This window comes from Delphinus delphis, chromosome 9 (genome assembly GCF_949987515.2).
Source record: "Delphinus delphis chromosome 9, mDelDel1.2, whole genome shotgun sequence".
Taxonomy (NCBI): Eukaryota; Metazoa; Chordata; class Mammalia; order Artiodactyla; family Delphinidae; genus Delphinus; species Delphinus delphis.
Genome location: NC_082691.1, coordinates 47,290,939 through 47,318,018, shown reverse-complemented (window position 1 = coordinate 47,318,018; position 27,080 = coordinate 47,290,939). Strand labels below are relative to the sequence as shown.

General features: G+C 36.4%; 1 protein-coding gene across 1 annotated transcript in view; it reads left to right on the top strand.

Moving 5' to 3' along the window:
- Window positions 1-21,260, top strand: part of SDHAF3 (succinate dehydrogenase complex assembly factor 3) — an 81,924-nt gene extending 60,664 nt beyond the window's left edge. The window contains exon 2 of the mRNA XM_060020476.1: window positions 21,024-21,260. Within this exon, the coding sequence (XP_059876459.1) occupies window positions 21,024-21,227 (204 nt within the window). The 3' untranslated portion in view covers window positions 21,228-21,260. The remainder of the gene's footprint in view (window positions 1-21,023) is intronic.
- Window positions 21,261-27,080: the final 5,820 nt, after the last annotated feature.

Below are 27,080 nucleotides of genomic sequence, written 5' to 3'. Positions count from 1 at the left end.
GTAAGCAATTAACATTGGTGCAATATTAGTTACTAAGTGTATTCAATTTCACCAGTTTTTACACTAATATTCGTTTTCTGTTCTAAGGCCTAATCTAGTATTACACGTTGGATTTGGTTGTTATGCTGCCTTAGTTTCCTCTAATGTGTGATAGTTCCTTAGTTTTTCCTTGTCTTTTGTGACATTAAAGCTTTTGAAGATTCCTGGTCTGTTATTTTCTAGAGTGTCTTTTTTAAAAAATTAATTAATTTATGGCTGCATTGGGCCTTTGTTGCTGCGTGCAGGCTTTCTCTAGTTGTGGTGGGTGGGGGCTACTCTTCGTTGTGGTGCGGTGGCTTCTTTTGTTGTGGAGCATGGGCTCTAGGTGCATGGGCTTCAGTAGTTGTGGCATGTGAGCTCAGTAGTTGTGGCTCATGGCTTTGGAGTGCAGGCTCAGTAGTTGTGGCACATGGGTTTAGTTGCTCTGTGGCATGTGGGATCTTCCTGGATCAGAGGTCAAAGTGGTGTCCCCTGCATTGGCAGGCGATTCTTAACCACTGCGCCACCAGGGAGGTCCCTCTAGAGTGTCTCTTAATTGAGGTTTGTCTGATATTTTCTTGTGCTTAGATTGAAGTTGTATATTACTGAGATGAATATTACAGAGCTTAATACCCATCTCAGTGTGTAATTATCTGAGGGTCATGATATTAATATCATGTATTATTTTTAGTTTTCTTTATTGAAGTAACATTGGATTATAACTTCACATATGTTTTAAACATGTGTACATTGTATTTCTAATTCTCTATACACTACATTGTGCTCACCACCAAAAATTTAGTTTCCACCTGTAAACATACAGTTGATCCTCTTTACCCATTTCACCCTGCCCTGCCAACCCTTTCCCCTCTGGTTACCACTAATCTGTTCTCTGACCTATGTGTTTGTTGTTTCTGTTTTTTGTTTGGTTTGGCTTGTTCGTTTATTTTGTTTTTTATATTCCATATATGAGTGAAGTCATATATTTCTTTCTCTGTCTGACTTATTTCACTTAGCATAATACCCTCAAGATCCATCCATGTTGTCACAAGGCAAGATTTCATCTCTTTTATGTCTGAATCGTTATACACACACACATACACACACACACACACACACACACACCATTTCTTCTTTATCCATTCATCTGTTAATGGACACTTAGGTTATTTCCATATTTGGCTATTGTAAATAATGCTGCCATTAATATTAGGGGTGCTTATTTCTTTTTGAATTAGTGTTTTCATATTCTTTGGATAATACCCAGAAGTGGAATAGCTGGATCATATGGTAGTTCTGTTTTTTTGGGGACTCTTCATACTGTTTTCCATAGTGACTGCACCAATTTACATTTCTGCCAGTACAGTATGAGGGTTCCCTTTTCTCCAGATCCTTGCCAACACTTGTTTTTGACAATAGCCATTCTAACAGGCAAGATGTGATATTTCATTGTGGGTTTGATTTGCGTATCTCTAATTATTAGTGATGCTGAACATCTTTTCATGTGTCTGTTGGCCATCTTTGGAAAATGTCTATTCAGTTCCTCCTCCCATTTTTTAATCAGGTTGTTTGTTGAGTTATATGCCTTCTTTATGTATTTTGAATATTAACTCCTTATCAAATATGTGATTTGAAAATATCTTCTTCCATTTGATAGATTGTCTTTTCATTTTGTTGATGGTTTCCTTTGCTGTGCAGAAGCTTTTTAGTTTGATGTCCCATTTGTTTATTTTTGCTTTTGTTTCCCTTGCCTGAGGAGACATATCCAGAAAGATATTACTAAGACTGATGTCAAAGAGTGTACTGCCTATAGTTTTTGTTTAGGAGTTTTATGGTTTCAGGTCTGATATTCAAGTCTTTAATCCATCTTGAGTTAATTTGGTGTATGGTATAAGGCAGGGATTCTTTTGCATGTGACTGTCCAGTTTTCCCAAGAGACTGTCCTTTCCCCATAGTATAGTTTTGGCTCCTTTGTCATAAATTAGTTGACCGCATATAAGGGGTTTATTTCTGGGCTCTCAATTCTGTTCTATTGATCTGCGTATCTGTTTTTCTGCTAACATGCTGTTTTGATGCTATAACATGCTATAACATGCTATAGATTTGTAATACAGTTTGAGATCAGGGAGTGTGATACCTCCAGCTTTGTTCTTTTTTCTCAGAATTGCTTTGACTATTTGGGGTCTTTTGTGGTTCCATTTGTATTTTAGAATTTTTGGTCTTATTTCTATGAACAATGTCCTTGGGATTTTGATAGATATTGCATTGAACCCATAGATTGCTTTAGGTAATGTGGACATTTTAACAGTGTTAGTTCTTTCAATCCATGAATATTGACTGTCTTTCCATTTATTTGTGTCTTCACCAATTTCTTTCAACAGTGTCTTATAGTTTTCAGTGTATAGGTTTTTCACTTCTTTGGTTAAATTTATTTCTAGGTATTTTATTCTTTTTATTGTGATTGTAAGTGGGATTTTCTTTTTTCTTTAAGTTTGTGATGAATTTTGATATGGATTAATTTTATGATGAAATATTTAATAAAGAGCAGAGTATAAAATGATAAATACATGAATTAATAATGGAAAGGAAAAGCACATGTAACATTTGTCTATAACATTTTTATGGGATTGTTTTCTTAATTTCTCTCTCTGCTAACTCACTGTTAGTGTTAGAAACACAACAGACTTCTTTTGTTGATTTTGTATCCTGCAATTTTACTTTGTTTAATATTTATAATAGTTCTTTGGTGGAGTCTTATGGGTTTTCTAAATAAAATGTCATCTGCAAATAGTGACAGTTTTACTTAATTCTTTGCAGTTTGGATGCCTTTTATTTATTTTTTTCTTGCCTAGTTGTTCTTGCTAGAACTTCCAATACTGTGTTGAGTAAGAGTGCTGGGAGTGGGCATCCTTGTCTTGTTCATGATTTTAGAAGGATCGTTTTCAGTTTTTTATCATTCAGTATGATGTTAGCTGTGGGTTTGTCATATATGGCCTTTGTTATGTTGAGGTATATTCCTTCTATACCCATTTTATTGAGAGACTTTGTGATAAATGGGTATTGAATCTTTTCAGATCATTTTTATGCATCTGTTGAGATGATCATATGGTTTTTATCCTTCATTTGGTTAGTGTGGTGTATCAGGTTGATTGGTTTGATGATGTTGAACCATCCTTCATACCTGGAATAAATCCCACTTGATCATGGTGTATTATCTTTTTAATGTATTGTTGTATTGGGCTTGCTAATAATTTTGTTGAAAATTTTTACATCTATGTTCATCAGAGATATTGGCCTGTAATTTTGTGTTGTCCTTGTCTGGTTTTGGTATTAGAGTAATGTTGGCCTCGTAAAGTGAGTTAGGAAGCATTCCTCCCTCTTCAGTTTTTTGGAAGAGTTTGAAAAGGATAGTTATCAAATTTTCTTTGAATGTTTGGTAGAATTCACCAGTGAAGCTGTCTGGTCCTGGACTTTTGTCTGCTGGGAGATTTTGATTAGTGTTTCAATCTCTTAACTAGTGATTGGCCTATTCAGATTTGTTTTATTCAGTATTTAGTCTTGGAAGGTTGTATGATTCTAAGAATTTGTCCATTTCTTCTAGGTTGTCCAATTTGTTGGCATATTGCTGTTCATAATATTCTCTTATAATCCTTTGTATTTCTGTGCCATCCATTGTTATTTCTTATCTTTCATCTCTGATTTATCAGAGCCTTCTCTTTTTTCTTAGTGAGTCTAGCTAAAGGTTTGTTGATTTTATCTTTTAAAAGAACCAGCTCTTAGTTTCATTGATCTTTTCTGTTGTCCTTTTAGTTTCTATTTCATTTATTTCTCCTCTGATCTCTTTTATTTTCTTCTTTCTGCTGACTTTGGGATTTGTTTGTTCTTTTTCTCATTGCTTTAGGTGTAAGTTTATTTATTTGAGATTTTTTCTTGTTACTTGATGTAGGCCTATATTGCTATAAATGTTCCTCTAAGCACTGCTTTTGCCGTATCCCGTAGATTTTGGTATGTTGTATTTTCATTTTCATTTCTATTCAGGTATTTTTAAGTTTCCTCTTTGAGTTTTTCATTGATCCAGTAGTTGTTCAGTAGCCTGTTGTTCAGTCTCCACATATTTCTGATTTTACCAGTTTTCTTCTTAGAGTTGATTTCTAATTTTATACAACTGTGATCAGTAAAGATGCTTGATATTATTTCAGTCTTAAATTTATTGATCTTGTTTTGCATCCCAACATATGGTCTGTCCTTAAGAATGTTGCATGTCCACTTGAGAGGAATGTGTATTCTGCTGCATTTGGATGGAATGTTCTATAAAACCATATCAAATCAATCTGGTCTACTGCTTCACTTAAGGCCACTGTTTCCTTTTTGACTTTCTGTCTGGATGATTTATCTGTTGATGTAAGTGGGGTGTTAAAGTCCCTTACTATTACTGTGTTCCTGTCAATTTCTCCTGTTAGGTCTGTTAATAATTGCTGTATATATTTTGTGCTCCTATGTTAGGCGCATTTATATTAATAACTGTTATGTCTTCTTGATGAAATATCTTCTTTATCATTATTAATGTCCATCTTTGTCTCTTGTTACCTTTTTTGGCTTGAAGTCTGTTTTGTCTGATGTGATTATGGCTATGCGTGCTTTCTTTTGGCTGCCATTTGCTTGTAGTATCATCTTCTATCCCTTCACTTTTGAGCCCAAGTTTGTCTTTAGAGCTGAGATGAGTCTCTTGGAGATAGAATATAGTTAGGTCGTGTTTTATAATGCAGCTGTGCACTCTGGGTCTGAATTGGTGAATTCATTCCATTTACATTGAGGATGATTATTAATAAATGGGAACTTAGTTTGCCATTTTATGCTTTGTTTTCTGGTTGCTCTCTGTCTCCATTGTTTCTTTTTCCTTATGTTTCTGTCTGCCGTTTTCCTTTGGTGGTCTTCTGTGTTTTCTCAGTTTCCTCTTTTTCTATATTTTGTGTCTGTGTTCTGGATTTGTATTTTGTGGTTAACATGAGGTTTGTATAAAATGTCTCATAGGTAAAATAGTCTCTTTTGTGATGACAGCATCTTGTCTTCATTTGCCTAAATGGGTTCTGTCCTTTTCCTCTCCCCTGCTGCCTTTGTTTTTGTTGTCTCAAATTATCCTTTTCTATATTGTGAGTTCGTTACCAAATTGAAGTAGCTATAGTTATTTTTGCTGCTTTTTTTCCTCTTTAACCTTTATTCTATAATAATATTCTGATGTAGAGTTGAAATGTTCAGATTTATCACTTTATGCAAAGTTTTGTGTACTCTGGCCTTTTGTTTCTGGTAGAAGAGCTCCTTTCAGCATTTCTTGTAAGGCAGGTCTAGTGTTGATGAGCTCCCTCAGAGATGGGAAAGTCTTTATTTCTCCTTCATATCTGAATAACTTTGCTGGATAGAGTGTCCTTGGCTGACAGTGTTTATCATTGAGAATTTTGAGGTGATCATTTCATACTCACCTGGACTGTAGAATTTCTGGTGAGAAATCTGCTCATTTCCTAGTGGTGGTTACTTTGTCAGTTATCATACATTTTCCCCTAGCTGCCTCTAAAATTCTTTGTCATTGACTTTTGACAATTTAAATATAGAATGTCTTGGAGAAAGTCTTTTTGCATTGAGGTAATTAGGTGTTCTCTTAGCTTCATTGACTTGTATATCCAGTTCCTTCCCCAGGATCGGGAAGTTCTCAGCTATTATTTCTTTAGATAAACTCTGTTTCCTTCTCCCTCCCTTCTCCTTCTGGGATACTCATTATCCTAATGTTGCCTTTCCTAAAAGAGTTGGATAGGTCTTAGAGAATTTCCTCTTTTTAAAAAATATTTATTTATTATTAATTTTTATTGAAGAATATTTGATTACAATGTTGTGTTAGTTTCTGCTGTATAGCAAAGTGAATCAGTTATACATATACATATATCCACTCTTTTTTAGATTCTTTTCCCATATAGGTTATTACAGAGTATTGAGTAGAGTTCCCTGTGCTGTACAGTAGGTTCTTATTAGTTATCTGTTTCATGTATAGTAGTGTGTTTATGACAATCCCAATCTCCCAATTTATCTGTCCCTTCCCCCTTTCGCCCTTGGTAACCATAAGTTTGTTTTCTACATCTGTGACTCTATTTCTGTTCTGTAAATAAGTTCATTTGTACCATTTTTTTAGATTCCACATATGTGATATCATATATTTGTCTTTCTCTGTCTGACTTCACTTAGTATGACAATCTCTAGGTCCATCCATGTCACTGCAAATGGCATTCTTTCTTTTTTATTTTTCAATTTTTTTGGATCTTCATTCGTTTTCTTCTTCTATCTATATTATTTATAGATTTCTATCTGCAGGCTTAGTAATTCTCTGTTCCACGGGGTCTGCTCTGTTTTTAGTGCTTTCTAATGCAGTCTTCATTTTGATTATTGAGTTCCTCATCTCCAGAATTTGTTTGGTTCTTTTACCTTTCAATCTTTTTGGTAAGGTATTCCTTCTTGTCATTAATTTTATTCCTGAGCTCATTTCAGAGTTTTCGTGAAGCTTATTAGTTTCTTCGTGGCAGCTATTTTGACTTTTCTATCAGTTAGATCACAATATTACATGCCTTTAAGTTTGGTTTCTGGAGAATTGTCATTCTCTTTTTGTGATACAGTGTAGGGGTCCCCAACCCCCAGGCCACAGACTGGTACTAGTCCATGGCCTGTTAGGAACCAGGCTGCACAGCAGAAGGAGAGTGCTGGGCAGGGGAGCGAAGCTTCATCTGTATTTACAGCTGCTCCCCATTGCTCGCGTTACTGCCTGAGCTCCGCCTCCTGTCAGGTCAGCAGCAGCATTAGATTCTCATAGGAGCGTGAACCCTACTGTGAACTGTGCATGTGAGGGATCTAGGTTGCGTGCTCCTTATGAGAATCTAATGCCTGATGATCTGAGCAGAGGCGGTGATGCTAGTGCTGGGGAGTGGCTGCAAATACCGATTATCATTAGCAGCGAGGTTTGACTGAACAGGGACCATAATAAATCAGTTGCTTGCAAACTCATATCAAAACCCTATCAGTGAGTGTCAAGTGACAATTAAGCTGCATCTTATGGAGTAGACTGGAAATAAGCAACACACTTCAGGTGTCACTGTCTCCCATCACCCCCAGGCAAGACCTCTAGTTGCAGGAAAACAAGCTCAGGGCGTCCACTGATTCTGCATTATGGTGAGTTGTAAAATTCTTTCTTTATATATTACAATGTAATAATAGTAGAAGTAAAGTGCACAATAAATGTAAATTGCTTGAATCATCCTGAAACCATTCCCATTCCCACCCAGCCCTGGTCCATGGAAAAACTGTCTTCCACAAAACTGGTCCCTGATGCCAGAAAGGTTGGGGACTGCTGATATAGTGTTACTGTGGTTCTTCATGGTACTTGATGACTTGTTCCTCTGCTGGTGCATTTGAAATAGCAAACATCTTTCTTCTTTAAAGTTATTGGTTTTAGTTTTGGTTTTTTAATTTAATTCTAAGGATTCAACAGGTTAGAAATTAGAGTCCTTTCTTTTGTTTTCCAGTGGGTGACACTATGACACAAGTTTTTCGTTTTTCTTACGTTAGCTGCCTCTGGTTATATTTGAGGGTTGGCACTTTCCACCCTCTACCACCTGTCATAGGCGTTGCCAGTTGACCTTGTTGCTGCTTGTGCCTCGAGGGTTGTTGGTGCCTTGCTGCTGCGGTATTGCTGGCATTGCCACCAGGGACACTGGGATGGTAAGCGCTTCTGCTGTGTCCAGGATCTCCCAAGCCACAGGCTCTGCTGCTGTGGGGGGAGGGGAATGGGGAGGAGCTGGGGCAAGGTTGCCTCTTCTGTTTCTGGGGTTGTCGTGTTTGCAGGCACCACTGCTCTGAGCAAGGGGTCAGAGTGGTGGGTGCCTCTGTGGCTGGAGGAATGTGGTCATAGGCCCCTCTGCTGCTGCTGCCCAATTATCATGGCCAGGAGTGCCAACGTGGCCAGGTGTCTGGAGTCATGTGTGCTACTCCTCTGCTGTTACTGGGCTCCCTGGGGCTGTGGGCTCTGCTGCCACAACCAGGTAGCTGGGATTGCAGGCACTGCCTTTGCTCTTTTTCTGGTTCTGTCTTCTCTATGTGTTCCAGTCTACCCACCTTTAGATGTACAGATGTGTGGATCTCTGGCATCCTGATGTGTTGGGCAGAGGTACCTTTGTTGAGGGCAGATGTTTTAGTGGTTGCAGATTGAAGAGGAGAGACAAAGGGAGCATCTTACTTTACCATGATGTTTTCAGTATCACTTATTACTGGTAATGTTAATCTTGATCATTTGGTTAATGTGGTGTCTTCTAGGTTTCTCCACTGTAAAGTTATTTTTTCTTTATTAGCTCTAAGACTGGGGTTGTTTGTTTTTGTAGCTTTTCATAGTCTGGATTCTGCTGATTGAATTTCCATAGTGATATTTAACGTATTCTGTAAATTGGGTTAAATGTAGAGGATATTCAGTGCAGATAGATTTTCTGTGTTAAGTACTTCCCTGAGGAGGCCCATAATATCTGGTTGTTTCTCTTTTTGAGTTATTCCTTTAGTTTTTTAAGTCCCAAAGCTGGTTTAAAAAAATCTAATACAGTTCATTTTTATTCTTAAAAAAGTCTTTGCCTGCATTTTGCTAATACTTTGCTTTAGAGGTAATTTTATTAGATGGACAGTTTATTTTTATCTTTTAAGTTAAAGTTATGTTATAAAAGATTCTATCTACTTAGTTTATTTTTATCTTTTAAGTGAAAGTCATGTTATAAAAGATTCTATCTACTTTGTTACCAGTAATTTAATGGTAATCAGTTGGATTCAGACTATAGACAAGTTTAATACATAAAGAATAAGAAAGTACAGTGAAGGCATAACTAGTCTCTTAAAATATTTCTAATTATTGTCACTGATAAGACTAGGTACTCTGGTAGTCTAGGTTCTCTGCCTTTTTAAAAACTCTAGTGAGAAAGAGAATTAGCAAGCCACACTTCAAGTTGTTACCATAGCATGAAGGGTAGTTTTTCCTGTTAAAAGCCTTTCCTAACATCGTATTTCTGTAGTTTACTGCTGTATTAGTTTCCTGGAGCTGCTGTAACAACTTAGCACAACTTGGTGACTTAAAACAACAGAATTTTATTCTCATACTGTTCTGGAGGCTCTGTGTCCTAATCAAGATGTTGGAGGTTCTCAGGGAGAAACCGTGCTTTGCTTCTCCTAGCTTCTGGTGGGTGAAGGCATTCCTTGACGTGTTGCCATGTCATTCCAGACTGTCTCCGTCTTCACAACACCTTCTCCTCTGGTGTGTCTAATTTCTCTCAGTCTCTCCTTTATGAACATTTGTGATGGTATTTAGAGCCCACCAGGATAATCTCCTCAGCTCAAAGATTCGTAATTTAAATACATCTGCAAACCCTTTACCATATAAGGTAATACAGGTTTCAGGAATCAGGACTTGTTATCTTTGGAGGACATCATTCAACTCACTACACCTTCTCTCACCATACTCAAAGAGTCTTCCTTTGATGGCTTTCTGCTACCTGAGGAAGCACTGTGCATTCTTTTTGGTTCAAGAGATCAAATCATAGGAGTCTTCTAACTTGAGGAAAATTCTGGGATAGCTTTATTCTTAGAGGCTAGCATGACAAGCTTGAAACCAAAGGGTGCTGTAGCTCATATGAGATGTTTTTCTATTCTCTGTCTTTCTCCCTCTAGGGAGGTTTTCATGGCAGGGGATCTAGTCAGAAAATTAATATTTTATTGCTGCTTCTCCCTATATTTGGACACATACAGATTGTCTTAAAGTTGTTGGGTTGTTTGTTTGTTTTACATTTTTCTTGTATCCTGTCAATAGAGGAATGTTGAAAGTGCATGGGGCAGACTGGTAGGCAATAGAGGGTGACAGCAGGGGGGAAGGGTGTTCTTTTTCCCTGCTGTGACAGTCTTTACACTCAAAATGTTCACTGATCATTCCCCTTAGATCTTTTTTTTTTTTTTGGCATTTTATCAAACCAATATGGGCTTGAATTATCAAATTTTTAAAAATCGAGATATAATTGACATGTAGTTGGCCCTCTGTATCTGTGAGTTCCGCAATTACTAATACAGATGGCCGACTGTACTACACCATTTTATATAAGGGACTTGAGCATCCTTGGATTTTGGTATCCACAGGGGGTCCTGCAACCAATACCCTGTGGATACCAAGGGATGATTGTATAACACTGTATTAGTTTTAGGTCTACAACATAATGATTTAATGTGTGTATATATTGTGAAATGACTACCAGAATAAGTTGGTTAACATCCATCACCACACATTTACATTTTTTCTAGTGACGAAAATTTTTATGATTTACTCTTTAACAACTTTCAAATATACAATACAGTATTGTTAACTATGGTTACCATGTATACATTACATGCCAAGGACTTATTTATCTTATAACTGGAAGTTTGTACCTTTTGACTACCTTCACCCATTTCCTCCCTTCTCTGCCCAGCTCCCTCCCTCTAGTAACTACCAATTTGTTCTCTGAATCTGTGAGGTTTTTTTTTTAAGATTCCTCATATAAGTGAGATTATACTATATTTGTGTTTTTCTATCTGACTTATTTCACTTAGCACAATGCCCCCATGTTGCAAATAGCTTAATGATATTCCTTTGTGTGCGTGTATATATATCGTATTATATATGGTATTATATATATAAAATCACATATACCACATTTTCTTTATCCAGGAAGAGACTGTCATTTCTCCATTGTATAGTTGTGGCTCTTTTGTCATAAATTAGTTGACCATATATGCACGGATTTACTCCTGGGCTATTTCTGTTCCATTGATCTGTTTCTGTTTTTTATTGCAATACCATACTGTTTTGATTATTAAAGCTATGTAATATAGTTTGAAAGCAGGAAGTGTAATGCCTCTTGCTTTGTTCTTCTTTCTCAAGATTGCTTTGGCTATTTTGTGGTTCCATACAAATATTAGTATTGTTTACTGTAAAATGCCATTGGAATCTTGATAGGGGTTACGTTGGATACATAGATTGCCCTGGGTAGTATGGATTTTAACAATGTTCTAGTCTGTGAGCATGGAGTATCTCTTCATTTGTGTCTTCTTCCATTTCTTTCATCCATGTCTTACAGTTTTCAGTATACAGGTCTTTCAGCTCCTTGGTTAAATTTATTCCTAAGTATTTTATTCTTTTTGATCCAGTTGTAAATGGGATTGTCTTAATTTTTCTAATAGTTTGTTACTAGTGTATAAAAATACAGCTAATTTTTGTATATGGATTTTGTATCCTGTAACTTTACCTAATTCTTGGAGTCTTTAAGGTTTTATATGTAATTCGTTTACAAATAATGACAGCTTTACTACTTTATTTTATTTGGATGCCTTTTCTTTTTTTTTTCTTTTTGTTCTGATTGCTCTGGCTAGGACTTCTAGTAGTATGTTGAATAAAAGGGGCAATAGTGGACTTCCTTCTATCATTGCTGATCTTAGAGGACAAGCTTTCAGTTTTTCATCACTGAGTATGATATTAACTGTGGGCTTGTCATATATGGCCTTTATTATGTTGAGGCATGTTCCCTCTGTACCCAGTTGAGAGTTTTCATAATTGAATTTGAATTTTGTCAAATGCTTTTTTGGCATCTATTCAGATGATCATATGATTTTTATCCTTAGTTTTGTTAATGTGGTGTATCACATTGTTTTGCTGATGTTGAACCATGTCATCCCAGGGATAAATCACATTTGATCATGGTGTATGAACCTTTTTGTGTATTGTTATATTGGGCTTGCTAATGTTTTGTTGAGAATTTTTGCATTCATGTTTATGAGGAATATTGGCCTGTAATTTTCTTTTCTTGTTTGTTTTGTCTAGTTTCAGTCTCAGAGTAATAGTGCTGGTCTTGTAAAATGAGTTTGGAAGTATTCTCTTCTCTTCTGTCTTTTGGAAGGGTTTGAAAGGGATTGGTATTAATTCTTAAAATGTTTGGTTGAATTTATCAGTAAATCCATTTGGACTTACGTTTTTTGGGAGGTTTGTGATTACTGATTCAATCACCTTGTTTCTAATTGGTCTGTTCAGATTTTCTATTTGTTCATGATTCGGTCTTATTTAGTAGGTTTTATGTTTCTAGCAGTTTATCCATTTCTTGTAGGTTGTCTGAATTGTTAATGGATAATTGTTCATTGTAGTCTCTGATGATCCTTTCCATTTCTGTGGGAACAGTTGTATTGTTCTCTTTCATGTCTAATATCATTTGAGTCTTTTTTCCTTAGTGAATCTAGCTAAAGGTATGTGTACTTGGTTTATCTTTTCAAAAAATCAGCTTAGTTTCATTGAACTTTTGTATTGTCCTTTCTTGTCTTTATTTTATTTATTTCTGCTCTGATCTTTGTTATTTTCTTCCTTCTACTAACTTTAGGCTTAGGTTTTTCTTTTTCTTGTTCCTTCAGGTATATAGTTAGGTTTTTTATTGAGGTGTTTCTTTTTTCTTAATGTAGTCATTTATCACTATGAACTTCCCTCTTAGAACTGCTTTTGCTGCATCCTATACGTTTTGGTGTGTTGTATTTCCATTTTTGTTTGTCTCAAGATATTTTTTGATTTCTCTTTTGATTTCTTCTTTGACCCATTGGTTGTTCAATTTCATGGTATTTAATCACCACATATTTATGAATTTTCCAGTTTTCTTTCTGGAATTGATTTCTAGTGTAATAATACCATTGTGGTTGGAAGAGATGCTTGATGTGATTTCGGTCTTCTTAATCTGTGTCCTAACATAAGGTCTATCCTGCAGAATGTGTCATGTGTGCTTAAGAAGAATGTGTACTATGCTGCTTTTGAATGAAATGTTCTGTAAATGTTCGTTAAAGTGCATGTTACACGAGATGGACTTGAATGTTTTCTTACTGATTTTCTGTCTGGATTATTTGTACATTGATGAAAGTATGGTATTAAAGCCCCCTACTATTATTGTAGTTCCTGTCTCTCTCGTTAGATCTGTTAATATTTGCTGCATACATATTAAAAATGTCATTCTTTTTTGGATGGACCCCCTTTTCATTATACAGTGACCTTCCTTGTATCTCTTTTTGTCTTTGTCTTAGTCTGTTTTATCTGATGTAAGTATAGCTACCCCAGCTTTCTTTTGGTTTCCACTTGCATGGAATATCTTTTTCCATGTGTCTGTTTGTGTCCTTAAAGCTGAATTGAGTCTCTTGTAGGCAGCATATAGTTATGTCTGTTTTTTTAATGCATTCAGCTACTCTGTGTCTTTCGATTGAATAATTTAGTTCATGACATTTAAAATAACTGTTGATAGATACGGACTTACTATTGACAGAGAAGCAAAAGCTGAAAGAGTTCATCACTATTAGACCAGCCTTACAAGCTTCTTTCGTAGAGATACTGACAACCTGTGGCAGGGTAATGGGAGCATGCCAGGATGGTGCCCACCTATTTGCAGATCCTCAGTGCTGGGTTGGGGTTTATGGGGAGATTGTGTCTCAGCCTCTGTTACCTTTTTCAGTGTGGATTTTTTTTTTTATTTACCCAATATGTAAGAGTCGTGCAGCTAGTTTCTGGATTTTTTTCAGAGGAAAATTGTTCTATGTATAGCTGTAGATTTGGTGTGTTTGTGGGAAGAGAAGAGTTCAGGAGCCTTCTTTGTTGTCATCTTGAACTGGGACCTCCTCCTCACACTTCTGTGTGAAATGCATTTCTAGTTTTCTCAAGAAACATAAGAATTTAAGATAAGCATTAGATTGTTACCTTAATTATTATAAATTATACCCCAGTGAAATGTTCTAGAATTTTGTATACTTAAATTTTTAAGTATAAAATTATGAAAATTTCCAAAATATAGGAAGAAGAAAATTGTATAAAGTACATTCATATATCCACCACCCAGATTTAACACATACTGACATTTTACAGTATTTGCTTAAATCAGTCTTTTAAAAAGCAAATAGAATACTAAAAGTACAGCTAAAACTTTACCCCAGTCTTCGCCTCGAAAAACAAGGAAGGGGGAAATCAGTATCCTGACATTGGTGTCTGTTGTTTCCACGCTTGTTTTCATACATTTTGAACATATGTATATAACTCTAAAGAATATATATTTTCTACACATATGGTCATACTATGTAAGTGTCTTTTAGGATTTTTACTTTATGGGTCCTTTTCAACAATCTGACTACTGTATGCCTAGGTGTGGCTTCATTTTGTATTTATCTTGCTTGGAGCTTGCTAATCTTTTTGAACCTGTACATTTATTTTTCAAAAAGAATTTTTGCCTCATTGTCTTCTGGGATTCCATTTAAACACAGTTTTGACATTGTCCCACAGATAACTGATCTTAAGTTTTGACATTGTCCCACAGATAACTGATCTTAAGTTCATTTTTTTAAACATCTTTATTAGAGTATAATTGCTTTACAGTGGTATGTTAGTTTCTGTTTTATAACAAAGTGAATCAGCTATACATATACATATGTCCACATATCTCTTCCCTCTGGCATCTCCCTCCCTCCCACCCTCCCTATCCCACCCCTCTAGGTGGTCACAAAGCACTGAGCTGATCTCCATATGCTATGCAGCTGCTCCCCACTAGCTATCTATTTTACGTTTGGTAGTGTATATATGTCCATGCCACTCTCACTTTCTCCCAGCTTACCCTTCCCCCTCCCAATATCCTCAAGTCCATTCTCTAGTAGGTCTGCATCTTTATTCCTGTCTTGCCCCTAGGTTCTTCTGACCAATTTTTTTTCTTTTTTTAGATTCCATATATATGTGTTAGCATACGGTATTTGTTTTTCTCTTTCTGACTTACTTCACTCTTCACACTAGGTCCATCCACCTCACTACAAATAACTCAATTTCGTTTATTTTTATGGCTGAGTAATATTCCATTGTATATATGTGCCACATCTTCTTTCTCCATTCATCTGTTGATGGACACTTAGGTTGCTTCCATGTCCTGGCTATTGTAAATAGAGCTGCAATGAACATTGTGGAACATGACTCTTTGAATTATGGTTTTCTCAAGGTATATGCCCTGTAGTGGGATTGCTGGGTCATATGGTAGTTCTATTTTTAGTTTTTTAAGGAACCTCCATACTGTTCTCCATAGTGGCTGTATCAATTTACATTCCCATCAACAGTGCAAGAGTGTTCCCTTTTCTCCACACCCTCTCCAGCATTTATTGTTTGTAGATTTTTTGATGATGGCCATTCTGACCAGTGTGAGGTGATATCTTATTATAGTTTTGATTTGCATTTCTCTAATGATCAGTGATGTTGAGTATCCTTTCATGTGTTTGTTGGCAATCTGTATATCTTCTTTGGAGAAATGTCTATTTAGGTCTTCTGCCCATTTTTGGATTGGGTTGTTTTTTTGTTATTGAGCTGCATGAGTTGCTCGTATGGTTTGGAGATTAATCCTTTGTCAGTTGCTTCATTTGCAAATACTTTCTCCCATTCTGAGGGTTGTCTTTTGGTCTTGTTTATGGTTTCCTTTGCTGTGCAAAAGCTTTGAAGTTTCATTAGGTCCCATTTGTTTATTTTTGTTTTTATTTCTGTTTCTCTAGGAGGTGGGTGAAAAAGGATCTTGCTGTGATTTATGTCATAGAGTGTTCTGCCTAAGAGTTTGATGGTGTCTGCCCTTACATTTTGGTCTTTAATCCATTTTGAGTTTATTTTTGTGTATGGTTTTAGGGAGTGTTCTAATTTCCTTCTTTTACATGTAGCTGTCCAGTTTTCCCAGCACCACTTTTCTTTTCTCCATTGTATATTCTTGCCTTCTTTATCAAAGATAAGGTGACGATATGTGTGTGGGTTTATCTCTGGGCTTTCTCTCCTGTTCCATTGATCTATATTTCTATTTTTGTGCCAGTACCATACTGTCTTGATTACCATATCACTGATGAACATAGATGCAAAAATCCTCAACAAAATACTAGCAAACAGAATCCAACAGCACATTAAAAGGATCATACACCATGATCAAGTGGGGTTTATCCCAGGAATGCAAGGATTCTTCCATATATGCAAATCAATCAATGTGATACACCATCTTAACAAATTGAAGGAGAAAAACCATATGATCATATCAATAGATGCAGCAAAAGTTTTCCACAAAATTCAACACTCATTTATGATAAAAACCCTGCAGAAAGTAGTCATAGAGGGAACTTTCCTCAACATAATAAAGGCCATATATGACAAACCCACAGCCAACATCATCCTTAATGGTGAAAAACTGAAACCATTTCCACTAAGGTCAGGAAGAAGACAAGGTTGCCCACTCTCACCACTATTATTTAACATAGTTTTGGAAGTTTTAGCTACAGCAATCAGAGAAGAAAAAGAAATAAAAGGAAACCAAATCGGAAAAGAAGAAGTAAAGCTGTCACTGTTGGCAGATGACATGATACTATACATAGAGAATCCTAAAGATGCTACCAGAAAACTACTAGAGCTAATCAATGAATTTGGTAAAGTAGCAGGATACAAAATTAATGCACAGAAATCTCTTGCATCCCTATACACTAATGATGAAAAATCTGAAAGAGAAATTAAGGAAACACTCCCATTTACCATTGCAACAAAAAGAATAAAATATCTAGGAATAAACCTACCTAAGGAGACAAAAGATCTGTATGCAGAAAATTTTAAGACACTGATGAAAGAAATTAAAGATGATACAAATAGATGGAGAGATATACCATGTTCCTGGAAGAATCAACATTGTGAAAATGACTATACTCCCCAAAGCAATCTACAGATTCAGTGCAATCCCTTTCAAACTACCACTGGCATTTTTCACAGAACTAGAACAAAAAAATCACACAATTCGTATGTAAACATAAAAGACCCCGAATAGCCAAAGCAATCTTGAGAAAGAAAAATGGAGCTGGAGGAATCAGGCCCCCTGCCTTCCCTTCAAAGCTACTGTAATCAAGACAGTATGGTACTGGCAGAAAAACAGGAATATAGATTAAGTTCATTCTTTAATAGTTTTTCACTTTCAGGTTGGATAATTTTTACTGACATACTTTCAAGTTCATTGAATCTTTCTTTTCTCATCTCTAGTATGCTGTTAAACCCAGTCAATGAGGATTTTTAAATTTCAGATAACTGCATTTTAGAGTTCTAGAGTTTTCTTTTGGTTCTTACAGTTTCTTATTTTCTGCTGAGATTTCTCATCTATGCATTTATTATGACATTTTCTTTTATGTATCTGAACATAAATAATAGCTGCTTCAGAATCCTTTGCTGCTAGTTTTAATGTCTGAACCATTTCAGGCATTGCCTTTTCTCTTGATTATGGGTCACATTTTCTGTTTCTTCATGATTCTTGTAATTTTGGATTTTTTTCTGGACACTGTGAATGATAGATACATTGTAGAGACATTATTCCACTGTGTTCTTCCAAAGTGTATTGATTTTTGTTTTATCAAGCAGTTAACTTGGCAGAACTCATATTCCAAACTCTGTGTCCCCCTTGACAAAAAGTGTCTATTTAGTTCTTTTTGCCTTAGCTGGGCTTTAGTCTGTCATGAGCATGCTTAGTTAAGGGGTTAGCCAGAGATTTTGGCAGAGTTTATTTGCAGAATTTGGGGTTCCCCTTTTGTAGTTCTTTTTCTGAGATTTCCCTTTCTTACTTTCCAGCTGCTGCTGTTCTCCCACACTGTGCTCTGAGTCCTCAGTAACCTTGCAGCACCAACTGGCATCTTCCCTCGGAAAAAATGCCATAAAAGTGGCAGTCTAACCCTGTGTTCCCTGCCATTCACCATTCTGTCAGCTCCTTTCTACTTTCTGATTTGGTTGCTCTCCAGTGTCTTGGGATTGTTGTTTGATTATATTTTGTGTAGACTTTATGTTATCTGCAGGAGGGTTGGTTTGATAGAAGGTACTGCACTATTAATGGGAGTAGAACTCCTTGCATAGCTTTTTTTTTAATGTGGTAAAAATACATATAACATAAAATTTACCACTTCAGCCTTTTTTTTCTTTTCTTTTTTTTCTTTTTTGCGGTACGCGTGCCTCTCACTGTTGTGGCCTCTCCCGTTGCGGAGCACAGGCTCCGGACGCGCAGGCTCAGCGGCCATGGCTCACGGGCCTAGCTGCTCCGTGGCGTGTGGGATCTTCCCAGACCGGGGCACAAACCCGTGTCCCCTGCATTGGCAGGCGGACTCTCAACCACTGTGCCACCAGGGAAGCCCCACTTTAGCCATTTTTAAGTGTACCACTCAGGGGCATTGATTGCATTTACAGTCTTGTTCATCGGTTACCACTGTCTATACCCAAAACATTTTCTTACCCAAACAAACTCTGTGCCCCAAAAGCAGTACATCCCCACTCCCTCTCCCCCAGCCCCTGGTGTCCTCTATTACACTTCTGTCTCTATAAGTTTGCCTGTTCTACATATTTCACATGAGTGGAATCCTGCAGTATTTGTTTTTTTGTGTCTGGCTTATTTCAGTTTTAGCATAATGTTTTCAAGTTTCATCTGTGTTGTAGAATGTATCAGAATTCTTTTTAAGTGTGAATAATATTCCATTGTATGTTCACACCACATTTTATTTATCTATTCATCTGTTGATGGATATGTTTCCACATATTTGCTGTTGTGAATAATGAATGCTGTTATGAACATGGATGTAGAAGTATCTGTTTGAGTTCCTACTTTGATTTATTTGGGGTATATACCTGTAAGTGGAGTTGCTGGATCAGACGGTAATTCTTTAACTTCTTGAGGAACTGCCAAACTGTTTTCCACAGTGGCTATACCATTTTATATTCCCACTAGCAATGTACAAGTTTCCAGTTTCTAAAAATTCTCACCCATATGTGTTATTTTCCTTTTATTTATTGTCTATTATTATAGTCATCCTAGTGGGTATTAAGTGGTATCTCATTGTGATTTGGATTTTCATTTCTCTAATGACTAATTATGTTGAGTATCTTTTCATGTCCTTGTTGATGGTTTATATATCTTTGGAGAAATGTCTACTCAAGTCTTTTGCCCATTTTTTGAGTTGTCTTTTTATTGTCTTGACATATTCTGGTTATTAAATGCTTATCAGACATAGTTTGCAAATATTTTTTCCCATTCTGCAGTTTCTTTTCACTCTGAGTGTCTTCCGATGCACAAAAGTTTTTGATTTTGATGAAATCCAATTTATCTAGTTTTTCTTTTGTTGCTTATGCCTTTGGTGTCATATCTTAGACTTGTTGCCAAATCCAAAGTCATGAAAATTTACCCCTGTTTTCTTCCAGGAGTTTTATGGTTTTAGCTCTTATGTTTGTTTTTCATCCATTTTGTGTTAATTTCTGTATATGGTGGGAGGTAGGGATGCAACTTTACTCTTTTGCATGTGGAAATCCAATTTTCCCAGCAGTATCTGTTGAAGAGATATTCTTTCCATTGATGGACTTGACACCATTGTCAAAAGTCAGTTGGCCATATATGTAAGGGTTTATTTCTGGATGCTCAGTTCTATTCCATTATTCTCTATATATCTACCCTAAAGCCAGTAAGTTTTGAAATTGGGAACTGTGTATGCTCCAACTTTGTTTCTTTTTCAAGATTGTTTTGGCTCTTCAAGGCCTCTCACATTTTCATATGAATTTGAGTATTGGTTTTTCTACTTCTACAAATGTATAAATTTTTTTAACTTGCTTTTTGGATTCTGATTATTTTAGAGATTTATTCATGTTAATACAGACATATAATTACTTAATGGATTATAAAGAAGTGTCTAAACACTTTATTAATAAACAATGTTTTGCTTTTATAAGGAATGCCACAATGAACATTCTTTGAATGCCTCTTGTCCACATGTTGTAAAGTGTCTTTAGGACAGTAGTTCACAACCTGGGCAGTTTTGCTTGCAAGGAAACATTTGGCAGTCTTTGGAGACATTTTTGATTATCAAGACTAAGAGGAGGGGTGCTGCAGGCATCTAGTGGGTAGAGACCAGGGACACTATTAAGCATCCTACAATGCAAAAACAAATTCCCACCCACCCTATTACAAAGTATTATCCAAATTATACACTTTGTTAATAGTACTGAGGTTGAGAAACTATGCTCTGGGGCATATACTTAGAAGTGGAATTTATAAAGCCCTAGGGTATGTGCAGTTTTTTAGTATTATATGAAATGGGTTTCTGTAAAATGTGACAAAGATATTATTTCCAATTCAAATAAAGGTTTGGAATATCTGAAATTAAAGTTTCTTTGGTGATGCTGGTATCTAACAGTTATAAGCAATTTAATTATCTTAAACCAGATACAATAGCAGCATTATCCAGAGTTAACTAATTTGTTACTTACCCAGAGGGTGCACATAATTTAACTTCATGAACTGAAATACAGCAGTACTTCCTGCCTGATTAAAAGAATGAGAGAAAAATTAGTGTGAAAAATGTAGAATTTTTTTCTGGCAAAGATGGTTGTTAAATATTGAAAGCTTAAAGGTTTGAAAATTTTTTCTAAGTGTGATTTAAATTCGTTTTTAAACTGAAGACAGGGGAATGAACCTAAAGAATTTTGAGACCCACTTTTAAGCCTATAAGACCCATGACTCCCCCTTTGAAAATCTGATGAAAGTTATGGCCCCAGAACTACGTGCATGTTTGTGTACATACAATTTTGTGTATGATTTTTGGGTGGTTTATGCATGCTCCTGAAGCCCATTCATGGACCACTCCTACCTGCCTTGAACCTTCTAGATTTCCAGATTCAGGACTTTGGTAATAAAACTCTTAAAATGCTAAAAATAAGATATATGTATTTGAAACTATCACTGAATAGTAAAGACACAGCTCTATATTGTTCGTGTCTTATTTGCCAAATGCACAAGACTCAGTGATAGGATTCTTTAAGTTCTTCAACATTAAATGAATGAATACAGATCTGATTTTAATATCTATAACCTTCAATTTTTTTTTCTTTTTACTAGGCATATGCAGCGGTGCTATGGCAACAAGCTAATGAAAACAGACGCAATTCAACTGAAAAAGCATGTTTTGGAATCTCCCTACCAGAAGAAAGACTTAATGACTTTCGTGATGAACAAATTGGACAGTTGCAGGAGCTGATGCAAGAAGCCACTAAACCCAATAGGCAGTTTAGTATTACTGAGTCCAGGAAACCAAAATTTTAGTCTATACAATAAAGTTTAACAAAGCATTTCAAATTCAGAGCCCCTTATTTTAACTGTCATTGGTTTTAAAAAATTATTTCTTAAGCTTTTAGGCTTTGAGAATGCCTGGTGTTAATGAAATATTCTTTTATCTGGGGATGAATGCTCTTTGTAATATACAGATCAGGATCATAAGTGGATGAAACTTTACATTATTGAAGTAACAGCACTTGCTGGCTAGGATTTGTTTTTTGGATTGAACAAGAAAGAATGGCTCTAAAATGGACAAGCTTGTGAAATTTTGCCAAAAATTTTTTTATGTATAAATTCGTTTTAATGCTATTCTTGTTCAACCATTAGCTTCATGGCTTTAGCTTTATAAGTATATTTATTATGATAATGATTGATTGATAGATGTAGAATTCTGAGGTTATTATTTAATTTCCATTTGCATGGAATATCTTTTTCCATCCCCTCACTTTCAATCTGTAAGTGTCCTTGGATCTGAAGGTGGGTCTCTTGTAGACAGCATATATAAGGGTCTTGTTTTCATATCCAGCCAGTCTGTGTCTTTTGGTTGGAGCATTTAATCCATTTACATTTAAGGAAATTATTGATATGCATGTTCTTACTGCCATTTTATTAATTGTTTTGGATTTGTTTTTGTAGGTCTTTTTTCTTTTCCTCATTTTATTTATTTATTTATTGGCTGTGTTGGGTCTTTGTCGCTGTGTGTGGGCTTTCTCTAGTTGCAGTGACTGGGGGCTACCCTTCGTTGCAGTGCATGGGCTTCTCATTGCAGTGACTTCTCTTGTTGCAGAGCACGGGCTCTAGGCTTCAGTAGTTGTGCCTTGCAGGCTCTACAGCACAGGCTCAGTAGTTGTGGCACATGGGCTCAGTTGCTCTGTGGCATGTCCCAGACTAGGGATCAAATCTGTGTGACCCCTGCTTTGGCAGGCAGATCCTTAACCACTTTGCCACCAGGGAAGGCCCTTTTTTTCCCCCCCTTCCTCTGTTGTGCTCTTCTCTAGTGTTGTGTTTGGATTGCTTTTTCTTTTTTGTGTGCATCGTAGTTTTGGTTTGCGGTTACCATGCGGTTTTGATTTAGTAGTCTATATATATATATACATATATATATGTATATATATATATACACATATATATATATATATACATATATATATATATATGTGTATATATATACAAGATTGTTTTAAGTTGCTGGTCTCAATTTCAAATGCATTTCCAATATCCTGCATTAGTAACTCTCTTCATGATTGCTGGTTTTGATATATTTGTGTGTGGATGATTTCCTGCCTTCACTGTATGTTTGCCTTTACTGGTGAGCTTTCCCATTCAGAATTTTTTTGTTTCTACTTGCAGCCTTTTCTTTTCAATCTGGAGAAGTTCCTTTAGCATTTGTTGTGAAGCTAGTTTGGTGGTGCTGAATTCTCTTAGCTTTTGCTTGTCTGTAAAGCTTTTGATTTCTCCATCCAATCTGAATGAGAGTTTTGCTGGCTGTTCTTGATTGTAGGTTTTTTCCTTTCATCACTTTAATTATATCATGCCACTCCCTCTGGCCTGCAGAGTTTCTGCTGAAAAATCAGCTGATTGTGATTTTGGAGTTTTTGCGTGAGGAGGTGAGCTCAAGTCCAGCAAGGTTATTATTTAAATACATTGTTATCCTGAAAATTTCATCACTTCTGCTTTAATAATACATATGATTATTCTTTTAAATGTCCCTTTTCCCTGAGTCATTGTTTATTTACAATGAAAGGTTAAAAAGAAGCTTTAGGATTCAGTATTATACATATTACCATTTGTCTACTAGATTTTACAATGTTTAATACATTTCTCTGGTGTTTGTTAATAACAGATGACCCCTTAATTTGTAGTTACTTTGAGAATCTCATTTATGGCCTAATTCATGGGGAGATAAAAACACTTTCATTATTTTTTTCTTACACTTAAGTCAATTTATACACTGAAAAGAAAAAAAGCATTTTAGAATGTGACTGGGATTATGAATTAAAAAAAATATTGTACACTAAAACAACTTGCATATATAATTATGTATGTGTACTTTGATTTTTTTAACACCTATATTGGAGTATAATTGCTTTACAATGATGTTAGTTTCTGCTTTATAACAAAGTGAATCAGTTATACATATACATATGTTCCCATATCTCTTCCCTCTTGCATCTCCCTCCCTCCCACCCTCCCTATCCCACCCCTGTAGGTGGTCACAAAGCACCTAGCTGATCTCCTTGTGCTATGCGGCTGCTTCCCACTAGCTATCTATTTTACGTTTGGTAGTGTATATATGTCCATGCCACTCTCTCACTTTGTCCCAGCTTACCCTTCCCCATATCCTCAAGTTCATTCTCTAGTAGGTCTGTGTCTTTATTCCCATCTTACCTCTAGGTTCTTCATGACCTGTACTCTGAGATTCTTAATCATTTTTCAGATGCAATTGTGTTTATGTCAGCTTTTCAAAAAATTAATTCATATTTGCTCTGTTTTTCTGTCTTGTGCTTTCTCTGTGTATGGCTGCTGGGTCCCTCAGTCCTTTCTTCTATTCCTCTCTGATCAGTCTATAGACTGATCAGTGAGTCTTTTCCCATACATCAATCAGTAATTAGTCTTTACGTTATAACAGGCTCCAGGAATAAAACAATGAATAAGATAAAGCTCTTGCCCTGAAGTTTAGTCTTACCAGTGCATTCAGGAACCCTGTTTCAGCATGAACGAATACGTTACGTCCTCAAACTCTTTATAGTACTATCTTTTTCATCTTCTTGGTTAATAGAAACCTAACACCTGCGAGGACACTGCTTCTTTGTGTCTTGTGATGTAGGAGTTGGGGATCCTTTAGAACTCACTGGAACATAGAACCCCCATTACTGTGTCACCCTTACTTAAGAAATCTTTCATTTGTAGTATTTTCTTTTTGGTTATACATTTTCTTGTTCTTTGGTACCTGGCTCATACCTCTTCATCTCATGTCTTGCCATCATTTTGGTGACATTAGTACTAATCTATGTGGTTGACTTACCTAGTAGCCAGATGGTTCTTTGATGGTTCATTATTCACTTTCACTAATCCAACCACCCATTTTCTTGGCTACACTTAAACCTGCTTTATTCAAAACTGAATAAAGCTCCAATTCTGAAATTATGAATTACTACATTCCGTGCTTTTGTCATTGCATCTTAATATGATGAGTTTTTTACTCCTGCACCTGGGCATTCTTTCAACAAATACCAAAGAACCTTAATATGCCAGGCATCATTTTAGAGACTAGGATACAGCAGTTATCAAAGACAAAATGTCTATCCCTATGGAATTTACATTCTAAAAGAGGGAAACAAAATACATAAATAAAATAGGTAGGGTGGTTAGAACTATGAAGAAGTAAAGCAAGGATAGGGGATAGAGCTGTGGTTCCCAAAATATGAACTGAGATGCCCCAGGGCACCACAGAGAACCACAGCAGTGCTGCAGGATATTTCAAATTTTTCAGGAAATCACAGCCATATTTTCTGGACACCACACAGTTACTAGTTTGAGGTATTTCAGTTTCACTGTTGTATTGCAACATTCTTTTGGATGACATATCTTTGTAAACCTGGGCTTTAGCAATTGCTGTGAGAAAAGCAAATACCACACAACAATTAGTGACAGAAAATTTCCAGTATGATTACAGTGTTTGAGAAGCTGTGTAGTGTCCAGTAGGTGCTAAATTGTTTGTTAGTACTTAAATACCTATTGAGTTGTTTGAACTATGTAGTAAAACTGTTGTGGGGTTTTGTTTTGTTTTGTTTGCTGTAGGTGTGCTGTGTAAATACTGAGACATTAAGAGTGTGGGAACTGATGAAATCAGCAGCATGTCAGAGAGTGGTCTGTAACTGTGAACTCATTAGTCTTTTGACCACTCAGTTTGTTCAGTATCATTCCTTTACTGCCTTCATTTCCATCCCAATCTCCCCTAGTTTCTGTGATCTTTCACTTCATCCAGCCATTGAGCGATACCCTCAATGTCACTGTCTCCTTTCCTTTTACCTCATCTGCTGCTCTCACCAAGGTAACCACTCACTCGCCAAAATTAATAGGGTATTAATCAGTATAAGATGGATATGTTAGGGACTTCCCTGGTGGTGCAGTGGTTAAGAATCCGCCTGCCAATGCAGGGGACACGGGTTCGAGCCCTGGTCCAGGAAGGTCCCACATGCTGCAGAGCAACTAAACCCGTGTGTCACAAATACTGAGCCTGCGCTCCAGAGCCCACAAGCCACAACTACTGAGCCTGCGCACCACAACTAGAGAAAGCCTGCATGCAGCAAAGAAGACCCACTGCAGCCAAAAATAAATAAAAAATTAAAAAAAAAAAAGATTGATATGTTATCCTGTGAGGCTTGATAGTATTATTTACTCTCTCCTGCTTTTAACTCACTCCTGCTTGGTTTGTATACTGCCTAACTCTCCTTTAGGTTATTTTTTTTCTCGTTTTTAAAAAAGTGATGTTCTGTGGGATTTCGTCTTTAGGACTCCTACTTTACATATCCATTGCTTCAGATATTAGCTATACTCTTAAATCTATAACATCAACCTAAATCTCATTTCTTCAGATTTGTGTTTAAAATTCTGTTCGTCATTTTCCAACTCATATTTAAAATTACTTTTCTTCCCTCCTCAGGGAATGAATGATACTAACATATACTCAGTCCAGAATTCTGTAATTTAGCCTAGATTTTCACAATTTTCCTGGAGGCCTCCCTCTCATTATTCCATTCTGACAACTCCATGTGGTGGACTGCAAAATAGCCATAGTTCTCTGTCGCTCCTAGTACCCATGCCCATTGCAGTGTGACTTTGCAGTTCCTCCCGTCAGGAATTCCATCATTAGAATTCCACAGACCTGGAACTGGCCTTGTTTCTTGATTTGCTAAAAAGAATGTGGGTAATGACAGTATGCCAACTCAGGCTCTAGGCCTCAGAGCCTTGTACACTTCCACCTACACTACTGGAAACCTACCTGGCTACCATGTGAACAAACTTGGTCTTGTGGAGAACGTGGAGCAGCGGTGAAGCCATCCTAGACCAGCCAGCTCTCAGCCAACTGCAGTTACATGAATAAGCCCAGCCAGGCCCAGAAGGACTGCCCGGCTGATCCCAGCCCAAATTGCCAATTGTAAGTTAAATAAATGGTAGTCCTTTTAAGTCACTATATGTTTTATAAATGGTAGTCCTTTTAAGTCACTATATGTTTTGTGGTGGTTTGTGATATAGTTAAAACTGATACACTCTACTGCTTTACTATTTCAGAATCATGACCTTTTCTCTACCTAGTCTGATATTTCAGACTTAGAATTTTTTTCTTTTTCTGTAGTAAGTTATATATGGCTTCCTTGTCTTTGGCATACTCCTTTATATATTATTCTCCATTTGGCTGTAAACATCGCCTTATTGACATGCAAATCTGATCTAGAGCTGGTTCAGTTATCAACTTACCCTTGGTGGTGGTGGTTGAGGGGGATCTAGTACAGTTTGTAGAAACTGGCAGTGTGTATTGAGAACTTTAAAAATTATCATACCTCTTGGACCCATTAACTCTATTTCTAGAATTCTGTCCTAAGGGGGGAAAAATTAGAAATGTGGACAAAGTTTTTGATATAAACATATTAGAATTGGTGTTTAAAAGAGTCAAAATTTGAGAACAAAACTTCCTCAAACATCAGAAAGGTTAAGCGAGTTGTGATAACATGTACAGTCAAACAATTTAAATTTAGATTTACAAAGGGTTTTTAAGGACATGGGAAATTACTTGATATTGATAAGCACGAAAAGGATGCTACGAAATAGACAACATTT